General features: G+C 60.2%; 1 protein-coding gene across 1 annotated transcript in view; it reads right to left on the reverse strand.

The window, feature by feature from the left end:
* CACNA2D2 (calcium voltage-gated channel auxiliary subunit alpha2delta 2) overlaps positions 1-16712 on the reverse strand; it is a 139836-nt gene extending 123124 nt beyond the window's left edge. Inside the window, 1 exon segment of the mRNA XM_058288358.2 lies at positions 16504-16712. Within this exon segment, the coding sequence (XP_058144341.1) occupies positions 16504-16712 (209 nt within the window).
* Positions 16713-19205: the final 2493 nt, after the last annotated feature.

Here is a 19205-nt window from a genome sequence, read left to right on the forward strand (position 1 = left end):
TTCCCAACCTCCTTCAAACTCCCCGCTGGCTCCCTCACCCCTCATCCATCCAGCCGTCCGTCCGTCCATTCGAATGGTTCTGAGCACATCCTGGGTGCCAGGGCCTGCCCTCGGGAGCTTGGAACGCAACCTGCTGGAGGTGAGGGAAGAGAAGACCTGCCAGCCTGGGGGTGAGGGGAGTGCCTGGCCAAGGGCAGGCCCAGCCTGGGTGTCCGGCCAGGGGAGGCTGGCACCGTGGAGCTGGAGGGGGGCCCGGACAAAAGGCAGAGCATGTGGAAGGCCGAGCGGCGAGCTCTGCCCGCAGCCACGTCTCATGAACACCCACAGGCCGACCAAGGGCCCCCGAGCAGCCTGCACGCCAAGGCCAGCAGAACTGCAGCGAGCACCTCCGTGGGCTGGGTGTGCATGGTGGTGAGCTCCTGGCACGCGGGAGATGAGGGGTGGGTGCAGGCAGATGGTAGGACCAAAGGCTCAGCTCTTGGCTCCCACCAGGGCAGGTGCAGCTCAGCAGGGACTCTCTAGAGGCTCATGTCCAGCTCCGACACGTTTGCACTTGGACGTCCAGTCAGCACCTTGGACTCAATGTGTCCCAAACCTGGTTGTCTCCCGGCACCTGCTCTGCCCCAGGCTCTCCGGGCTCAGCTGGCAACAGCTCCGTCCTTGCAGCTTCTCAGGCCAAACACCCCAGGGCTGCCTGGAACCCCCTTTCTTTTTCTCACCCCCATACCCATGGCATATCTCACCACTCCCATGGCAACCACCCTGATCCAGCCCTCACCTCCACTGCTCTCCCATTTGGACCTTCTCCGAACACTGGAGCTGTTCCCGGGCAGCCAGAGGGGCCCTCTTAGTTCAGCACCTGCTCACAGTCCTTGTCCACACCCTTCCTTGGCCCCTGCTTCACTTGGAGTAAGAGCCAAAGGCTCATGCTAATTTAATAACCCCGCTGACCCAGCCCCTGTTGCCTTCTGACTTCTCCTCCTTCCACGTTCCTCTTCTCCCCCCTCTGCTCCAACCACACCCCACCTCAGGACCTTTGCACTGGCTAGTCCTTCTTCTTAGAATTCCCCCAGATACCCACATGCTCTCCCCTGCCTTCCTTCCAGGTTTTGCACAAAGGTCTCCTTCTTAGTGAGGCCCATACAGTTAAAAACGCAACCTCCCTTCCTTTCATCCTGTCCCTTCTCCATGGCACTTATCACCTTCCAACACAGCATGCCCTCTGTCTGTGTCCTCTCCCTGACAGCACCTGCCACATGGCAGATGCTCACGAGTGCTGAGTGAATGAGTGAACAGCGGGTCGCGGTGGGTGCCTGTGGAAGGAAGCACTATACCCACGATGGGGGGAGGTACTGCTTGGAAGAGGATGAGCTGGGCGGGTGCCTCGGGCTGTACCCATGGGCTGCCCCATAGCCCACTTGGCACCCAGGGACAGCCTGGCCTACAGGCCACCCGCTCTGTGGCACTGGGCCTGTGCTTACCCTCAGCTCACGCAGCCCTGAAGCCAGGCTGAGAAAGGCGCTGGGGCAGCCCAGCCCGCTGCCTGCTCCTTTGTACCTTTTGATCTTGATCTCCAAAGTGGGGGCAGCAGAGAGGACTGAGTCTGCGCATAAACTGCAGGGTTTGGGGATATTACTATTTCTCCTCCACCACCTCTTCCCCCTACGAGATGGGGGCTAAGACCCACCTGCTGCTGCCCCTGCCACAGGTGCCCACCAGTGCAAAGTGCTCACCGTTTCCCTGGTACTTTTGGACACAGATGCTGCTACTAGGACGCCTCCTGAGAACAGGGCCTGGCACACAGCATGTGCTCAAAGCAATAGGTGCCTCATCAGCCCAACTACGATCCCATTTTACAGATGAGGCACAAAATGGCTTGAATGGAGTCACCCAAGGGGCTTTCTTTATGATCTCCAGCTCCTCTTTGCAACCCGTCCCCTGGACCAGGCTTTCCAGCTGGCAGCTGGCCCACATTGCACAGCAGACAAAGCCCACGGCTCCTGGTCCCTCTAGAGGGCTCTGTGAAGTCCCCACCCTTCTCCATTTTAGAATAATGGCCTCCTCCATACGCCACCAATCTGGAAATCACCTGTGAAATATATTTCCCCCGGCGCTGGCTCGGGAACCATGTAAATCACCAGGCTTAATGGCCTCTGGGATTGTTCCCCCGCCCCCACCCCAGCTGCTCTTGGCCGGGGAGCACAGGGCCCCAGACACGAGCTCTGGAAAGCCCAAGGCGTCTGGGTATGAGGAGGAACAGCTCGGGGGTGCGGCAGCCTCGGGAGCAAGAGAGAGATGGGGCCTTCCAGAAGCTTCAGGAACTGAGCTGGACGAACAAACAAGGCAAGCCTCTCCCACCCCATCTCTGCCCTTTGGCCTTGATTCCCCTCCCCCGCCAATGGTTTCTTCAGAAGATGGAGGATCTGGGTGACTCTCCCCAGATCGCGCAATGATGGATATAGGTCACGTTAAATTTCACCAAAAATTTATAGAAGTGTATAGTCTAAAATGTAAACCAAAATGGAAACATGTTTGGTAGCTATGTTTCAATATCTGTACATCAGCTACAGCAAATGTAACGTGAGCATGTAAAAAGATCATTGCTGGGGAAGGGGGAAAAGGGTTTGCTGTTGGATATATGGGAGTCCCTTACATTGTATATGTGACCTTATTGTGATCTAAAGCTTTTTTGAAAACAAAATTAAAAATTTTAAAAAAAAAAAGGGTGTAGACAGCTGAGGAAGGAATGAAAGAAATTGCCCTGCCACTGTACATACAGGGCAACACCAACCACAGTGATGAAAGGTAAAACGTTAAAAACAAAGTTTTATGGTATTTTTCATTTTTTAATACCCCAATTTACTTTTTACTTTTAGTTTTTCTAAATTAGTATATATTCTACTTCTAATCTTTAAATCCGTCATTACTATTTCATTTTCTTACTAATTGAATTTGGCAGTATATTAGAATTCACTTTTGAAGAAGTTTTGGATCACAGACTGGTTCAACTATGGCAGGGGAGGAACACTGGTGTGGGGTGTTATTGATGGGGGACACACGATTGGGAAGGAGTTCTCGAGGGCATGTATATAGAGTATATAAAAATGATTGGATATTTGTTGGGTATTTTCATAGTAGTTAGTTGCAAACAACAATTGAGGGAGTCCTGAGTTCCTATCCCGCGGAGCTCTGCCACATTCTGCAATGGAACAGCAACAATCCCCCAAGGGCAAGGGCAAAGACCAGTGAAGAAGAACGGTCCAATGATGAGCCCTTGATACTGATGACTATGCTTAGGAGCCTGTGTGCCTGAAATTTAAACTAGGCCTAGAGCTGCAGGGTGCCTAAGAGTTACCTCCTGAGTGCCTCCATGTTGCTCAAATGTGGCCACTCTCTAAGCCAAACTCAGCATATAAATGCATTACCTTCCCCTAGTGTGGGACATGACTCCGGGGGATGAGCCTCCCTGGCACCAAGGGATTACTACCAATCACCAGCTGGTGATGCAACTAGAAAAAGACCTTGAATAAAAGGGGGATAATGGTAAAAACAAATGAGTTTATATGGCTAAGAGTCTTCAAAAAAGAGTCAGGAAGTCATCAGAGGGATAGCGCTTATTCACATCTCAGTAGGATCCCAGAGACAGCCAAAGTAGATACAATCCCAGGTACTGGTGCTCCTGAGGGCTAAGGAGACACACAGGTTCTATGGTCATGGCAGATGGCTCTGGAGTTCAGTGCCTTGTCAGTGGGCCCTACTTTGGAATTTGTGTTCTTGAGTATGATGGAGTTGGACTCAGATGTGACCTTTCTACACAGGCCTCTTCTGTCACTTTTACTGAACCTGTGGTTGGCGCTGGGGTTGGTGTATACTCAGGAGACTTGAATCTCTGGACTGCCCATATGCCAGCTGGGCCCTGAGCCTCAGCAGAGTTACAACTCCTACTCTCCGGTTCGTTGTATTTACCCAGGTCAGCTAACAGGGAGTTGAAGATATTCAGCTACCACATGAGGGAACTGAGAATGCTTACAGCTACAAGCAGGAGAATCACATCCATCAACCACGTGGGATCTAAGCACCCTCTCGATTTAGAGGTGGAGTGGACATTACCATCCCAGGGTCCACAGGATAGAGGAATAAAATATGGATTAGAGTGGACTTACTGGTATTCTACTATAGAACTACTGTGACTCTAGCAATGGAAGAATTTGTATCATTGATGTGGAGACAATGGCCACAGTAGTTGGTGAGGGCAGAGAGAGGGAAGAAGACATGTGATGTGGGGGCATTTTCTGGACTTGGAGTTGTCCTAAATGATACTGGCAGGGACAGATGCTGGACATTATATATCCTGCCACAATCCACTGAGTGTACTGGGGGAGAGTGTAAACTACAATGTAAACTATAATCCACGCAGTGCAGCAGTGCTCCAAAACGTATTCACCAAATGCAATGAATGTGCCACAATGATGATGAAAGAGGTTGTTGATGTGGGACCAGTGGGAGGGTGGGGTGTGGGGTATATGGGAACCTCTTACATTTTTTAATGTAACATTTTTTGTGATCCATGTGTCTTTAAAAAAAAAGGGAATAAAAATTTTTTTCAAAAAAAAAAAAAGACAATGGCCACCAGGGTTTCTGAGGGGAGGGAGAGGGAATAATAGGTATAATATGGGGGCATGTTTGGGAAATTGGAATTATCCAGCATGACATTGCAATGACAGATACAGGCCATTATGTATTTTGTCAAAACCGATAAAACTGTATGGGGCAAAGTATAACAGGTAATGTAAACTATAATCCATGGTTAGGAGCAATGCTTTAATATCTGTTCAACAATAGTAACAAAAATACCACACTAATGAAAGATGTTGTTAATATAAGAAAGCATGGGACGGGGAGGGGTTGGTGTCTATGGGAAACCCCCATATTTTTAATGTAACGTTTATGTAATCTAAAGGTTCTTTAAAAATAAATAAATAAATAAAAAACGAAAAACAAACAAACAAAACTAATACTAAAGAAAAATTAAATAATGTCCAAAAAAGTAAAAAAATAAAGAAAAAAAAAGAATGGGGGCTTTGGGCAGTCTACACAGCTCAGAAGGGGCTTCAAGGGACAGAGATTCCAAGCTGAGCCCCTCGCTGTGGTCTGCGAAGAGCCAGCTCACAGGACAGGGCGGGTGGCGGTCACGTGACAGAGGGGGAGGGGCGCACCAGCAGCTGCAGAAGGCCCAGGCAGGGGGCTAGGGGAGGGAACCTGGAGGATGGAGGTGGGGGAAGCTGAAGGGCTGGGGAGGTGGGGGCTGGAGAGGGGGGCGGGGAGTCTACTTCTCCCACCCCGCGTGTGCACAGGAGACTCCACCCCCAGCTTCCACGGAGCCAAGGCCTTGGAAGGAGGCCCAGGTCCCAGGAGGCCTGTCCCGGTCCAGGGGACTCATGGCTGTGCCTAGAAAATGCCATCTCCTCCCTGGCCCTCAAATGGCCTCAGCGAGCCCCTGCCCCCTAGGACAAGTGCGGGAGAGAGGCTAGAGGCGATGCACCAACCCAGGAGCAGGAGAGAGCCCAGCGCTTCTCCCAAGACCCGTGTCCTCGGCTGCCTGGCCCCTGGCCACCGTGCCCAGCCCCAGGACTGCTGCAAGGAGCAGAGCCCACCGGGGCCCAACCATGGGGCTGTGGTGGCCTCAGAGCGCGCCCTGCCTTATCCCTCAGGGGATCCACGACCAACGCCCGGTGCTCTCTGTACCGAGTGGACGTAGAGTGGACCAGGCGCACACCACCGCCCAGCCGAGCCGCCCACAAGAGCAGGATGAACTTCCTGTGCTCTCCTCAGTCACGCTTGTGCTTGCTTCCTTTAAGGCCAGGCCATCTGCTCCGCCCAGCAGCAGCAGGACATGGCCCTCTCGGCCCACCATGCACCTTGTCTTCAGACATCACCTGAGCCAGCGGCTCCCGAATGCCCGGATGGGCTGTCCTCGCCCTCCCTGAGACAGGGGGCTGGCCTGAAGGACCTCAGTGGTCTCTTCAATTGGCACAGCAGGGGCGACTCAAAGGTCAGGGCCCCTCTCCTGGGCTCCGGTCCATGCTATGCTTCAACTGCAGAGTGGTGCAAGGCCCAAGGCAGCTTCTCTGCCCACTCCTGGCCTCAGTTTCCCCACCTGTACCACACAGAAGTTAAACTGGACCAACATAATCCCACAGGGAGGGCTGCTCTACTGGGAGGGAGTTTGGGACCAAGAACCTCCTGCTTCTGGTTCCTGAGGTGCCTCTAAGGGACCCGGCCAAGGCCCAATGAGCGAGCCAGGGGCCCCGTGACCCACCCTCTGAGGGCCTCCGTCTGATGGGAGAGGCAGCTCTTGCAGATGGACGTGAGGGAGTGTGGGGCCACCCCAAGCAGCCAGTGGCCGGAGGGCTGCCTGGAGGAGGCAGACTGCAGAGGAAGGGCTGGCTGTGTGGGGCAGTAGCTCCACACGGACCCAAGCTCCAGGTGTGAATCCTGCCTCTCCTGCTCACCGTCTGGGTGACTTCCGTGTCACTCTAACCTTTCTGAGCCTCAATTTTCTGTCTGTGAAACGGGGATACAGTGGATGGCCCTCCCTGGACAGGATACATGAAATCCATCACTAGGGCCCGGCTCGCAGTGCTGCCGTGGTTAAACACTCCCTTTGCAGACACGTCCCTGAGCACGGCTCCCCCTCCACACACAGCCCCACCCACGCCTACCATCCTCTTCCTCACCCCCTGCCGCCAGGCCCCGGCCTCTCCTCTGAGCCTCCAGGAAACACCACCTCCCGGTCCTCCGTCACTCTCCAGCCTTCTTGCTCTCAGAACCCGAGTCTGAAAGAATCCCTCCCACCCCCAGCCCCAAGGTGACCCCATCCATCCTTGACTCAAGGGTAAATCCTGATCAGCTTGAGCCAGTCCCCGTGCTCCGCTGCTGGTGATTGGTTTGGAGACGGACATGGGACCCAGTGCTGGCCGAGGAGGTGTGAGGAGAAGCCGGCTGGGGGCTTTTGGGCGAGAGTTCCTTGCCTCTCAGGAAGGACCTAGAGGAAACTGTCTCCTTTCCCGCACCTTGTGGCTGGGCCTGTACGTGATGCCTGGAGCGGTGGCAGTCATCTTGTTGCCATGAAGGGCGTCAACCAAGGACACACTGCCTCACTGACAGCAAGGTCAGCCAGGCAGAGTGCAGGTGGGGACTCAGGCCTCCCCAGCAGCCCACACTCACCCACCTCTGGGATCCTGGTCAGGGGATAATGGGCCTAACCAGGAGGGGAAAACCCTCGGGCTCAGGTTGCCGAGGTGTGCACAGAAACTACCCCTTTTCCTGGAAGCCAAATGCTCTCCTTGGACCCAGCTTTTGAGGGGGTGGCAGTCAGCTTAATGTTTGTTCCTCAAGGGCCCCTCTGAACTGGGCACAGAGCTGGGGAGGGGGCACAGGGTTGCGGGAGAGGCCCAGAAGTGGCAGGGAGCCAGCCGAGGGCAGCCCGTCAGGAGGGTGCCTCGCCCGCCGCTCAGGCTAAGCCTGCCAGTCTGACGGAGGGACTCAGCAGGCAAAGGTCAAGAGGCGGAAGTCGGGGCAAGTGGCTCGGCCTGGCTGGAGCCCAGATATCCCCAGGGTTGGTGGCCAGAGGCTGCAGCCAACCCAGGCAGGGCCTCGAATACCAGCTGAGAAGCGGGCCTCTGGTCGCGGCAGGCTTCCGGGGGCAGGAGCGCAGCTGGCCCTCAATGGGGGTGGGACAGCGAGCCTGGGAGGTTAAGGGAGGAGTGGGGCGACTCCCAGAACCCCCGGCCCGCCCAGCTCCCCGGGAGAGGGGACAAGCGCCCACCTGCGGGCGCCCTCGGCCCCCGCCCGCCCCCGTGCTCATAAACGCAGCTGTGGGCAGGGCTGGGGTGGGCTGTTTGGTTGTTTGTTGGAACCGACGGCAGCACCAGGCCTGACCTTTAAGGCTTCAAATGCGGCGTTCCGGCGACGCCAGCGGGAGGAGAACACGGGCTGCTGGGGGAAGTTATCAAAACTAAAATGCCACATCAGACTGGCAACTCGGCGGCACGGCGGGGGCTTCTAGCTGTCGCGGGGGCCTGCGGGCCCATCCGAGCCCACGCCAGCTGGTGACAAAGCTGGCCTTCCCGAGGGGACCTGGCGGTGGCTCCTAAATGGCACAGGGGTCCTCTGGAGAAACACCAGGGCAGGGGCCTCTCGCCACAGCAACCTCGCTCTGCAGGGTTTGCCGAAGGAGGCCTCTAGCTGCTCTCCCAGCCCGCGCTAGGGAGGCTTTCATTTAAGAGAAACACACGTCACAGCACCAGGAGGCCGAATGGAGAGTCGCCCTTCACGCAGCACGCAGGGAGCCCTGGCGCTGGGGCCGGGACCCTGCCCGCAGAGGGTGGGCAGTCAGCAGAAGGCTCCCTTCCTCCACCTCAGGCCTCAGCTTCCCTGTCTGTACAAGGGGGCATGGGAGCTCCAGTGGCCTTCTGTGATTGTCACATGTCCTTCCCAAGTTGGGAACGCACACAAGGCCCGTCCTGTCTAAGGAGAAGATCCCACGCAGGCTCCCTGCCCTGCAGGAAACTTGACTGGCCCCACAGGCTCCTGAGCCCTCACAGCCACCTCTGCACTTTCCAGAAGCCCCTCCCCAAATGCCAAGGACCCCAGGCCATCCCCACCCTAGACACCAGAACCCACCAGGTCAGGCCCCACACCGCCCCAAGGACCAGCACCCGGCACAGGCACCCAGACAGCCTCATTTAAGGAAATCCAGGGGAAGTGGATTTGGCTCAATGGATAGAGCGTCCATCTACCACATGGGAGGTCCGGGGTTCAAACCCAGGGCCTACTGACCTGTGTGGTGAGCTGGCCCATGCGCAGTGCTGATGAGCACAAGGAGTACTGTGCCACGCGGGGGTGTCCCCTGCATAGGGGAGCCCCACATACAAGGAGTGCGCCCCATAAGGAGAGCTGCCCCACGCGAAAAAAGCGCAGCCTGTCCAGGAGTGGCGCCGCACACACGGAGAGCTGATGCAGCAAGAGGACGCAACAAAAAGAGACACAGATTCCTGGTATCATGGACAAGAATGCAAGAAAACACAGAAGAACACACAGTGAATGGACACAGAGAGCAGACAACAGTGTGGGGGGTGGGTGGGGAGGAGAGAGAAATAAATAAAAATAAATAAATCTTTTAAAAAAGATAGAAAGGAAAAGAAAGTCCAGAAGACAAAAATGCATCTTCAAAAGGAAGAGGCTTTCCTGGAAGTGCCCTAAGATAGAGGAATAGGCAGGGCTCATCCAATCTAAAGCTTCTACCAGCCCAATTCACGCCTGCGGCTGACGGCACGGATGTCTTGCCAAGGGCGGGGACCCCAAACCTACAGCAGATGCTCCAAGGGCTGCCAGTCTCCAGCCCTTTCAGGTGCAGATGAGAAGGGCTGCTCTGAGAGGGAAGATGCCAGCCCAAGGTCACGTGCAAGGCTGTGCACCTTGCCTGGGCTGCCGCCTCTACAGCCCACCCTCTGGATTCTCCACACGTGAAGGGTTGTTTGCAAAGATGCTTCACTTCACCAAGGACTCACCCGAGCTCCTCGGAGTCTCAGGCTCCTCCAGTGAATCTAAAATACCAGTCAATTTGCAAAAATTTGAATTACAAGAACACAGCCTCTGTGTGTTTCCTTCACAGACTGTCATTGCGCCAGTTGGTAGGTGAGCCAACTTTCCAGCTCAGCCTTAACTCAGACTGTTCTTGACATAAAAGTTTGCAAAACGCTGGTTCAAACAACCAGGCGCTTTATTTCCCACTGCCAGCGTTTGCCCAGCCAAGCCCTGGCACGAACTTCAAAGGCGGGTGCGGGAGGTGGGCACCGGGAGTGCATCCTGGGTGCAGAGAGATAAACGGTGCATGTGTGCACACATATACGCTCACACACACGCACTTAGGCATATACACATGTACACCCACGCCTGTACGTGTACACAAACCTGCACCCGCACACACGACACATAAGCCCAAACGCACATATGGGAACAGACATCCTCACACACGCGCACTCACGTGTACATGCAAGCCAGCGTGCACACGTGAACACAGGACATGCACACGAGCGCACACGTACCCACATCCACACACGCGCTCACACACGCCCAGGCTGAGGCGGGGGCCAAGCACAGGGGAAAGACCCAGAGACTACCACCGGGTGCATGGCCTGGAGGGCCCGGCTGAGCGCCGGGTGCCTGGTGAGGGGAGAGGTGCCCGGCACTCGGGGCCCAGGCCCTGCTGGCCCAAGAGCCCTCCCAGACCCAGGCAGGACCCACACGCCCCAGCCACACTCCAGGGGGCCAAGGTTCCTCGTGACCTTTCCCGTCTCAGCCCTGGGAGGCTCTGCAACTTCGACAGATGAGGCCCCGACAGTCAGGGAGGCTGAGGAAGCGGGGCAGGGAAGGGACAGGCGGAGGTGGCCTTTCCCTCTGTTGAAGGAGAATCCTTCCTGGGGTCGGGGAGATGGGGACGAGGAGCTGGAGAGACTTCCTGGGCCCCTCCCTCCCTGCTCGACAATTAGGCTGATCAGAGCTCAAAGTGGGTCAGGCTGAGAAGCGGTGGACGCACCTGGAGGCCAGTATGGGGGTCCCCCAGGCACCGTCCACACTGAAGGAAGGGGCGCGGCTGGGCTGGGAGTCAGCCCCCGCCCTGCGGCTACAGCGAACATGGAGGGGAGGAGGGGACCTCAGACCTGACTGAGGAGGGCCCTGGAATGTCGTTGTTGGAAGGGCCCTAGCAGAGAGGAAACTGAGGCTCAGGGGGAGGAGGGGCCTTGTGGCAGGTCACTGAGGAAGCTGCCCAGCTGAGAGGCCTGGGCTTGGCTTGCCCTTCAGGGACCAGGCCGACCAAGGTGGCCACCCTTGGGTCCTCCCAGCTTAAAGCGTTGCTGGTCTGTGAGGCCCTGCCCTCCCCAGCCTTCGTCACGGGCCGCGGGAGAGGCCAGGGCCCAGGCGGGGCCAGACCAGCCCCAGGAGGAGAAGGGCCACCTGAGTGGGAGGCGGACGAGGCGCTCCACGAGCTGGACAGAGCCGGGGATGCCGAACCACGGAGCCCTGTCCCCTGCGTCCCGTCCACACAGACAGCTTCAGACAACATGGGTGCTTTGGCTCCTTTAGGGGGGCCCCAAGAGATCGCTGGCTCCCCAGCGCTGCAGAGGCCTCGCAGTCCACGTGGTCACCTGCCCGCCGCCGCCCCGCCCCCCCCACCGCCACCTTAGCTACAGGCGGCTCAGAAGGCTCTTCAGGTTACACAGGACATGAGAGGAAGGGGAAGGAGGAAAAAGCAAAACCCAACATACATCTCCCTCTGGGAATCTGAATATTGATTCTGTAGCTTCTTGTTTAGACAGCAGACACCAGGAAAAAAGGAAAAAAGAAAGAGAAACTCAGTGTGAAGAGACTGCCCCGCTGGCTGGAAGGCTGCGGTCGCAGCAGGGAGTCCCCAGCGCTCCCTGCTCGCCCCCCACCCCTCCCCGGGCCTGAGGCCATGACCCCAACTGCGGAAAGGTCACCAGGTCTCAAGGCAAAGCTGGAATCTGGAGGCCCGATTCCAGCCCCCAGCGGCCACACACGGTCTCTGGAGGGGCTGCAGGACAGCGGCAGCCCTGGGGGCCTGGGGGTGGGGGCAATGGAGTGTGTGGCCGCTGGGGGCTGGAAGGGGCAGGAGAGCGAGAACTGCGCCCCCAATTCCACCCTGCCAGACCCGCCCGTGCGTGCCTCCACTGACCCCAGAACCTCCAGCGCCTCTCGACTAGCTCCCCAGCAACAAGCCCGAAAGAGCCCTGCTTCTCCGGGCTCCACCTGTTCAGAAGGCCAGAAAACCCAAGTGTCCACAAGGCCCGGGCCCTCGGAAGTCCCTTTGGGCCTGGGAAAGCTGCCTTGGGGCTAGAGGACCCGGCCTCGGGTCTCCAACCCTCCGCCCCGAGGCCTTCTGCCCCTCAATCTCCCCGGAATCTGGAGAGGCAGCCCTTCCTCCCCCACCCTTCCCGGCCAGCCAGGCCTGGCCCAGGATTCAATTCAAAGCCGGGTGTGCGTGTGGGTAAGGGGTGGAGGTGGGCAATGGGGCTACAAGTGCTGGGGGCCGGCGGGGCAGCCTTGGCCAAGGACGGCCCCAGGATTGCCTGACACTCAGAAGAGGACAGAGGCTCAGAGCAGGAGAGGAAGGAGCTGGGAGGCCCACGTGCACCTCTGCCCCGAGACCGCCACCCCCGTCCTTGGCCCCCTGCAGAGGCCCCCAGCTCCCCGCCTCTTGTAGCTCCGGGGCTCTGGGCAGGTCCCGTCATCTTTTCAAGTCTCAGTCTTCCCATCTGTGATATGGGCACGACTATCCCAACCTCCAAGGTTCTGAGGTCAAGGCAGTAATGTGGGTGAGGGGGCTGGCCTGGGCTCAGTGAGGGAGGCCACCATTAGCCTGGTGGTCAAGCTGGGCTGTGAGGAGGTGACCCAGTGTCTGTCCTCAAGGACCTGGTGTCCCTGTGGATGGGTACAAACAGCTCGGAGAGGAGGAGGCCTCTGGAAGATGTGGGTGAAGGAGGGGACCTGAGCCACCTGAGGAAAGCATGCCATGGTGAGGGGACAGCACGAGCCAGGCCAGGAGGCAGGCAGGCTCGGCCCACGGGAGCACTGTGAGAGGCTGGCAGGTGCGGGCCAGCAGGCCACGCCATCAGAGCCTGATGCTTCCGTTAGCAGGAGCTGCCCCGGGGCCTGTGGACAGAGGCCCCCTGCCCACCAGGTACTACACCCTCTCCCAGTAATTCCCCCCACCAGGCTGTTAAGCAGGTTCTATGCTCTCATTTGGGGAAACTGAGGCAAGGCCACTTCAATGAGCTTGGGCCAGCTCTGGAGGCCAAAGCTTGAGCCCGGGGGGCCTATACCTAATACCCAGTATGTCCCCCAAATGTCCCTCCTCCCAGGAGCTGGCCGTGCCCTCCGCACACAGGCACAGAGGAGGCGGCACTGGCTGCAGGAGTGCTCCCTCCACTCGTGGGGCCAGATTCACTCTGGAGTCAGTCTCTCCTTGGAGACACGAGTGTAATGAAGAATCCAGAATGAGACTCGCCCTGCGTCGAATGAGGGGATTTGTCTTAAAATAGGCTCCCTCTCTCTACAGCTGGCCAGGCAGAGGCGCCCAGTGAAGGTGGGGCCAGGGTGGGGGGCGGACAGCCGTCAGGGGCCCCAAACCCTCAACACCAGGAGGGCTGCAGGCCCCTGGCAGCTCTGCACCCCAGCGGCGGCACTGGCAGGCCGGGAAGCCTTACCCCTCCCTCCTGCAAAAGCTGCGGCAGGTTGGTGGGAAGAGGGAGCACCCAGATGTGCGACGCTGCCTCTCCCCAACAGGGAGAGCTACAGGGAGGTGGAGACGGGGGCTGGAGGCCCAGACAGACACACGTCACCCACCATTAACCGTAGCCAGACTGACGCATGCCCCGTCGCGGGCACTGCTCCCGGTGTGTCTGCTCAGGAGAGGAGCACTCGCTCCGGCCGTCATTAATCTGCTGGGGGTCCAGGCCCCTCAGGCCCCTTGCTGCTCCCCACCCTCCCGGCCCCAGAGGAAGGGAGGGGCTGGCCAGCTCCATCACCTGGGCGGAGCGGGGCCAGGGGGGTCAGCCAGCCAGCCGGGCAGCTCGGGCAGGTGCTCCACCCAGCCCTCCACCAGGACCCACGGGGCAGGGGCCAGAGAAGCCCAGGGATGCTGGGGACAGGGACCCAGGGCCCAAAAGAGAGAACAAAGGAGGTGGGCAGGACAGGGTGAGCACAGGGAGACGAGGGGTGGGCAGGGATTCGGGAGGAAAAAAAATGAGAGACCCGAAGAAGGGGGGCAGGGGAGGGGAGAAGGAGCTTAACAGGGTAGGGGGGGAGCACAAAGGAGGCAAGAGGTGAGGGCTGCCTCTCACCCAGCAGCGCCCCAATGGCTGGGTGGGCAGGGCTGGAAACGGAGGCAGCAGGTAAAAGGGAGCGTGTGGGCTCTGGCTCCGTCTCACGCACGTGTGGCCTCCTCCTTGTCCAAAACACTGGTCCAGCCAGGTGGGGTGAGAGAAGCCCCCACCTCCCGAGAAGCTGAAGCCCCGGCCCCCTCCAGAGGCGGCTGCCCTGCCCTCCTCGATGCAGGGGCAGTCTCGGTGGGCCTGGTGGGCAGAGCGCCACGCTGCCAGAGTGACTGCGGAGATAGCAGCCACCCGGCCCCAAACCCACATTTGTGGAAAACCCGGCCGCCGGCGAAGCTGGGCCCGTCGCTCTGCCAGACATCTGAGGAGCTGACTTTCTCCTCACAGGCTCTACCCACTGAGGGGCTGTCCCCCCAGGGCCAGCAGGCAGACGGTCCCTCTCCCACCTCAGAAAGCCACCTGGATCAAGGTTTCATCTAGCAGGGCTTGGCCGGGGACCAAGGAGGGTTCAGGGAGGCCACCTGCCCCGGAGCCGTCCCACTGAGCCCTCGGGTCCCCACGGCAGCCTGAGCCTTTCATGTCAGTTGGACAAAAGCTCCAACTCCCCCCGCCGCGGTCACACAGGGGGACCCTCACTCCGTTCTCGCCCATTCCTCCCTCCAAGGATCGATGGGCATTTGCCTCGGCGGGGACCAGGGCAGCTGAAGGGCGCTGGCTGTCATGGCAAACCCGCCGCGTCGTCACGCCATTAGTCACCTCCCCCCAGACCCTCAGAGCTGCATGGCCCCCCCCCACCCCCAACTCTCACTCCCTAATTATGCTTGGCAAGACGTGTCCCAAACCCTCGAATTAGCTCCAGCTATACCGGCAAGAGGAGAGCATCCAGCTGGAAATGTGCCGCTGCTGTGCTGCCCGCCCGGCCATCTTCTGGCTGGGGGCAAAGGGACAGGTGTCTGCTCTGGTCAGGGTCTCCCACTGACCTTCCAGAGGGGCCCTATGCAGGCCCAGTGGCCATCACACCCACTGCAGGTCGGGGGACAGGGAGTGCGGTAGGGAGAGACGTCTACTTAAACCTCCCCTCAAGGAGCTATGAAAAGGCCAGGAGATAAAGAATTGTGGCTTGGCCTGTGCTTGCCTTTGAGAGGAAAAAAGAACAACAAGAAAACGTTTTTGCTCTTTTCAAACGCCGTGGTTTACGTCCACTTTCATCAGCACACACGATAATAATGAAAGACAATAATTCCCCACCAGCCCTGAACTTCCATGTGATTCTCTGTTCCCTGCACCCCACCCCCCCCCCAGCATCCAGACAGTCAACAGAGGACACGTCTGTGCGGCACCTGTAATTTGCCAACTGACCCCCTGCCTGAGCTGCGCAAGGAGAGAGATGACAAACGAAGAGAGCCCAGAAGCAGCGCCTCTCCCGACTTTGTTTTCTCCCCATCTAGGAGAACCTCCACGCTCGAGTCGGCGGGTTTGGTGGCAGAACCTCAGGGAGGACTGGTCTCATGACGCAGAGCCAGCCTCTCCCCTTCTCCAGGGCAGACCCTTCCCCTTGGCCGGCGGCAGCCTGGCTCCTCATGCCCCAAACCCCGGGCATGGCCACCGGTGAAGGGGCCCAGGTACAGGTGTCTCCTCAGACCCAGAGACAGATAACAAGACAGCAAGGTGATCACCGAGTCCCAAAGCCACTCCGGCCAGGGGTGTCTGGGCACTGGCATAAGGTTGGGCATGGTGCCCATGGACACAGCTGCTGTTCTAAAGGCCACCCGTGCCAGATAGCCACTTTCAACCCCAGACACATCTGGACAAGCTCACGGGGAGGATGCCTGAGTTTGCACACTGTTGGGGAAGGAGGTAGAAGGTTCAAAAGGACCACAAGGGCGAGCCGAAGCTGGCAGGGCTGGGAAATGCCATTTCCCCCTTGGCAGCAGCAAGGGCGAGCAGGGGCTCTCCTGGCCACTCACCTCCTGCCCCTAAAGCACCTTCACCTCCCAGCTGGCCCTTCCCCCAGTGGAGGGAACCTCAAGAGCGGGGGATGCTGACCCCCTCTCCAGCACAGGCCACGAGAAGGAGCCCCATCCTCGGCATGGAGTGCCCCCTCAAAGGAAGAGGTCCCTGAAGACAGGTGTGGCAGTGCCCCCCCCCCCACCCCTGGCCGCTAAAGCACGAGCTTCCCACGGGGGAGGGAACGGGGACGGGGGTGATCTCCACTCGGCCGGGCAGGGGTGGCCGGCGGCCCTCGCACCCAACCTCGAGTGCCCCTCCCACCGGCAAGGCGACCGGCGAATCCGCTGGCCCGCTCGGACCCCCCACCCCAAGCCGGGGCTCGGAGCCCGTACCCTGCACCCTGCGTGAAGGGGGTGAGGTAGGGCGGCAGGGGGACCGCGGGGAAGTTTCGCGACGCAGCCAGAAGCCCCGTATCCGCGGCTGCCCGCCCTCCCGGCTCCGGGCAGCACCCACCCCCCGGGACGCAGCGGGCGGCGGGACCCAGCGCCCCCGCCCCACTTCGGGGCCGGCGCCGGGCGGGTGACCAAGGGTGGCGCAGGACTCGGCCGGGGTCCCGCGGCCGGCCGGGGCCACTTACGTGTGCTGCTGGGGGAAGCTGTAGGCTGAGGCGCCGGGGGCGGCGAGCAGCGGCAGCAGCAGCAGCGGCGGCAGCAGCAGCGGCGGCAGCAGCAGCAGCGGGCGCGGGGGCCCGGGCGCCGGGCGCCGGGGGCCGCGGGCGGGCCGGGGGCGCGCGGGGCGCGCGGGGCCGGCCGAGGAGGCGCCGCAGGTCCGAGCCGGCACCGCCATGTTTCCATTCAAGACGCGGCGGCGCGGGGACGGGGGCGGCCGCGGCGGGGCGGGGGGGCGCGGGCGGCGAGCCGGCCTCTCCGCCGCCGCCGTCTCCGCGCGGGGCTGCCGGGGCTGCGCGGGCCGCGGCGCCGGGGCGGGCTGCGCGCGGCGACCTCCGCGCCGCGCCGGCTGCGAGCGCTCTGAGCTGCCGCGTCCCGGCCCCGCGCTCAAATAGCCGCGGCCGTCAACCTGCCGGCGCCGCCCTCCCCCTTTCCCTCCCTCCCGGGCCGGCCCGCCCCCGCGCGCCCCCGCCGCGGCCACGCGCCTGCCCGGGCTCGCGCGGCCCCGAGCCTGCCCCTGGCAGCGCGCGCGCCCGGCGCCCGAGCTGCGCGGCCCCGTGGGCCCCGGGGGCGTTCCGGTGTCCGCGTCGCAGACCCCCTCGCCCTGCCGGGCCTGGCCGGGGGCAGGCGCGGAGGTGACCCTGCTGGGGGCTCGACCTTCAACAGGCTTCAGGCCTGTGGTCTCGGCGCCCCTGGCTGGCAGGGGGACAGGCTTTAGCGGGGACGAGGAGGGCAGTGCCGAACTCACCGCTCCTCCCCAGGGCTGTGCGCCCCCAGCCCGCGGCGTCCTCATCAGGAATGTGGGTCCCCTTGCAGTTTTGGGGGACCGAGGAGGGGTCGGCCCTCTACAGCCTCTCACTTCCCTTCCCGAGGCTGAGCAGGTGCTGGGTGCGGGCCAGCCTCACCTTCCAGACCCCAGGGCTTGAACGGTGGCGATTTGGACTCCTCCAGCGTCGGGGAGCTCACCCCGCAGCACCGTCCAGCCATCCTTCCCTGGAGGTCCCTGGCTCTCGCCTGCTGCCCGGAGCTGCCTGGCGCTGCTGTCAAGTTCTGCACCGGCCGCCCTCCTCCCTCCTGAATGCTGCTGTGGGTGCCCCCCACCACCATTCCCGGGGTCAAGGGAGACCCGAGTGCACTGGTGGGTGAACGGAAACCCTCGCTGTTGGGGGGAGCAGCGCTGGGATCTCACTAAAGTGTCCCCTGGGACCCTGCTCTGCCTCTGGCACAGATGCGACGATGCTCTCCCCTCGGCAGTAACTGCCCACTGACCCTGTGCCTAAGAGGCGTTAGGGCCAGCAGTCACCCAGGAGCCCCCACCTCATGATATCTGAGTGGTTCTCCCTTTACCCACTCACAAGTCGGCTTGAAGGAGGTCTACAGTCAGAGAGGGACAAGTAGTGGCCCTGGGTGGAGGGGGGCCGAGGTGGGGGTTGCACAAGGGTCCACGAGCCTGGGCTAACCAGCCCCCTCCTGCAGCTCCAGCGCGAGGTGTCCACCTGTTGGCTGGACAAATAAATGCCTGTGCTCACAGCTCCCGGGTGCCCTGTGGAGTTAGGTGGACGCCTTCCCAGGGCAGACCCTGCCGTGACAGAGTGGGGAAGGTCAGGGGCAGCCTCCCCCGCTTTGACACGGGTCTGCTCGAGCTGGCCCTGAAGAGGGCCGGGGCCAGCAGGCCGCTGGAGCCGGGCTGGGTGCGGCGGGGGGGCACTGGTGGTTGGGAATTTCAGGTCCAGCCTCCGCAGATGTGCACCTAATTGGGGCCGCTGGCGCCGAGGGAAAGGCGGGGGATTCGGGTTGACAGGCCGTTAAAGGAAGACAAATAGGGAGGGGGAGGTAATTAAGAGTAAACGGAGAGCAAGAGTCTACACATTCCAAATTTGGAGGCTCACGATATCTTAGACCCTCCCAGCAGCCTGGCTCCAGCCAGAGATTAAGATTTTGGGAGGAAAACTCTTCCCAGGGAAGAGGGGCATTTCCATGAATGGGTTTCACGTTGGTGGGTTCAGGAGGAAAGGTTCTGGGGCTCCCCGCTTGGCCCGAAGCACCTGTGCTGGAAGACGGAGGGCAGCAGGCGAGGTCAAGAGGCAGCCAGCAGCCAGGGGACCGGCCCTGGCCAGTGCCAGCCCTGCTTCAGGCTCAGGGGAGGCCAGCTCAGCAGGCCAGAAGAGACGCAGGGACCTTTTGGGGGCACCTGCTATGTGCCAGGCGGCCCTGAGCTCGGCTATGCCACACGAGGGGGAGGAGGCCATCAGGAGCTGCCGGGGTACCTCCTGCCGCCCCTCCCGTGACTCTTCTCCTTGAATAGGCTGGACAGCTCCCTATTCTGTAAAAAAAAGTCCTGCCGTGGGGCTTCTGCCTAGAACACTCTCCCTCACTTCTATCACTTGAACCCAGGATATTTATGAACCTATTTATACCACTCATGCCAGGAAGTCTTCCTGGACCCCCCAAGGGCAGGCCTCCCCATCCTAGTCTCAGGAGTGTCAGCTTTGGCATCAGACATCACAGGCTGTGCAGTCTCAGGCAAGTCACTTTGCCTCTCTGAGCCTCTGTTGCTTCATCCATATAGTGGAAGTCATGGCACCCACCTGGGAGGGGTGGGCTGAGGACCCGAAGCATGTAATACTCTAGGGTATTCTAGAGAGTGGAGACCACAGAAAGGCTCTGGCAT

The sequence above is a fragment of the Dasypus novemcinctus genome, chromosome 26 (genome assembly GCF_030445035.2).
Source record: "Dasypus novemcinctus isolate mDasNov1 chromosome 26, mDasNov1.1.hap2, whole genome shotgun sequence".
NCBI lineage: Eukaryota > Metazoa > Chordata > Mammalia > Cingulata > Dasypodidae > Dasypus > Dasypus novemcinctus.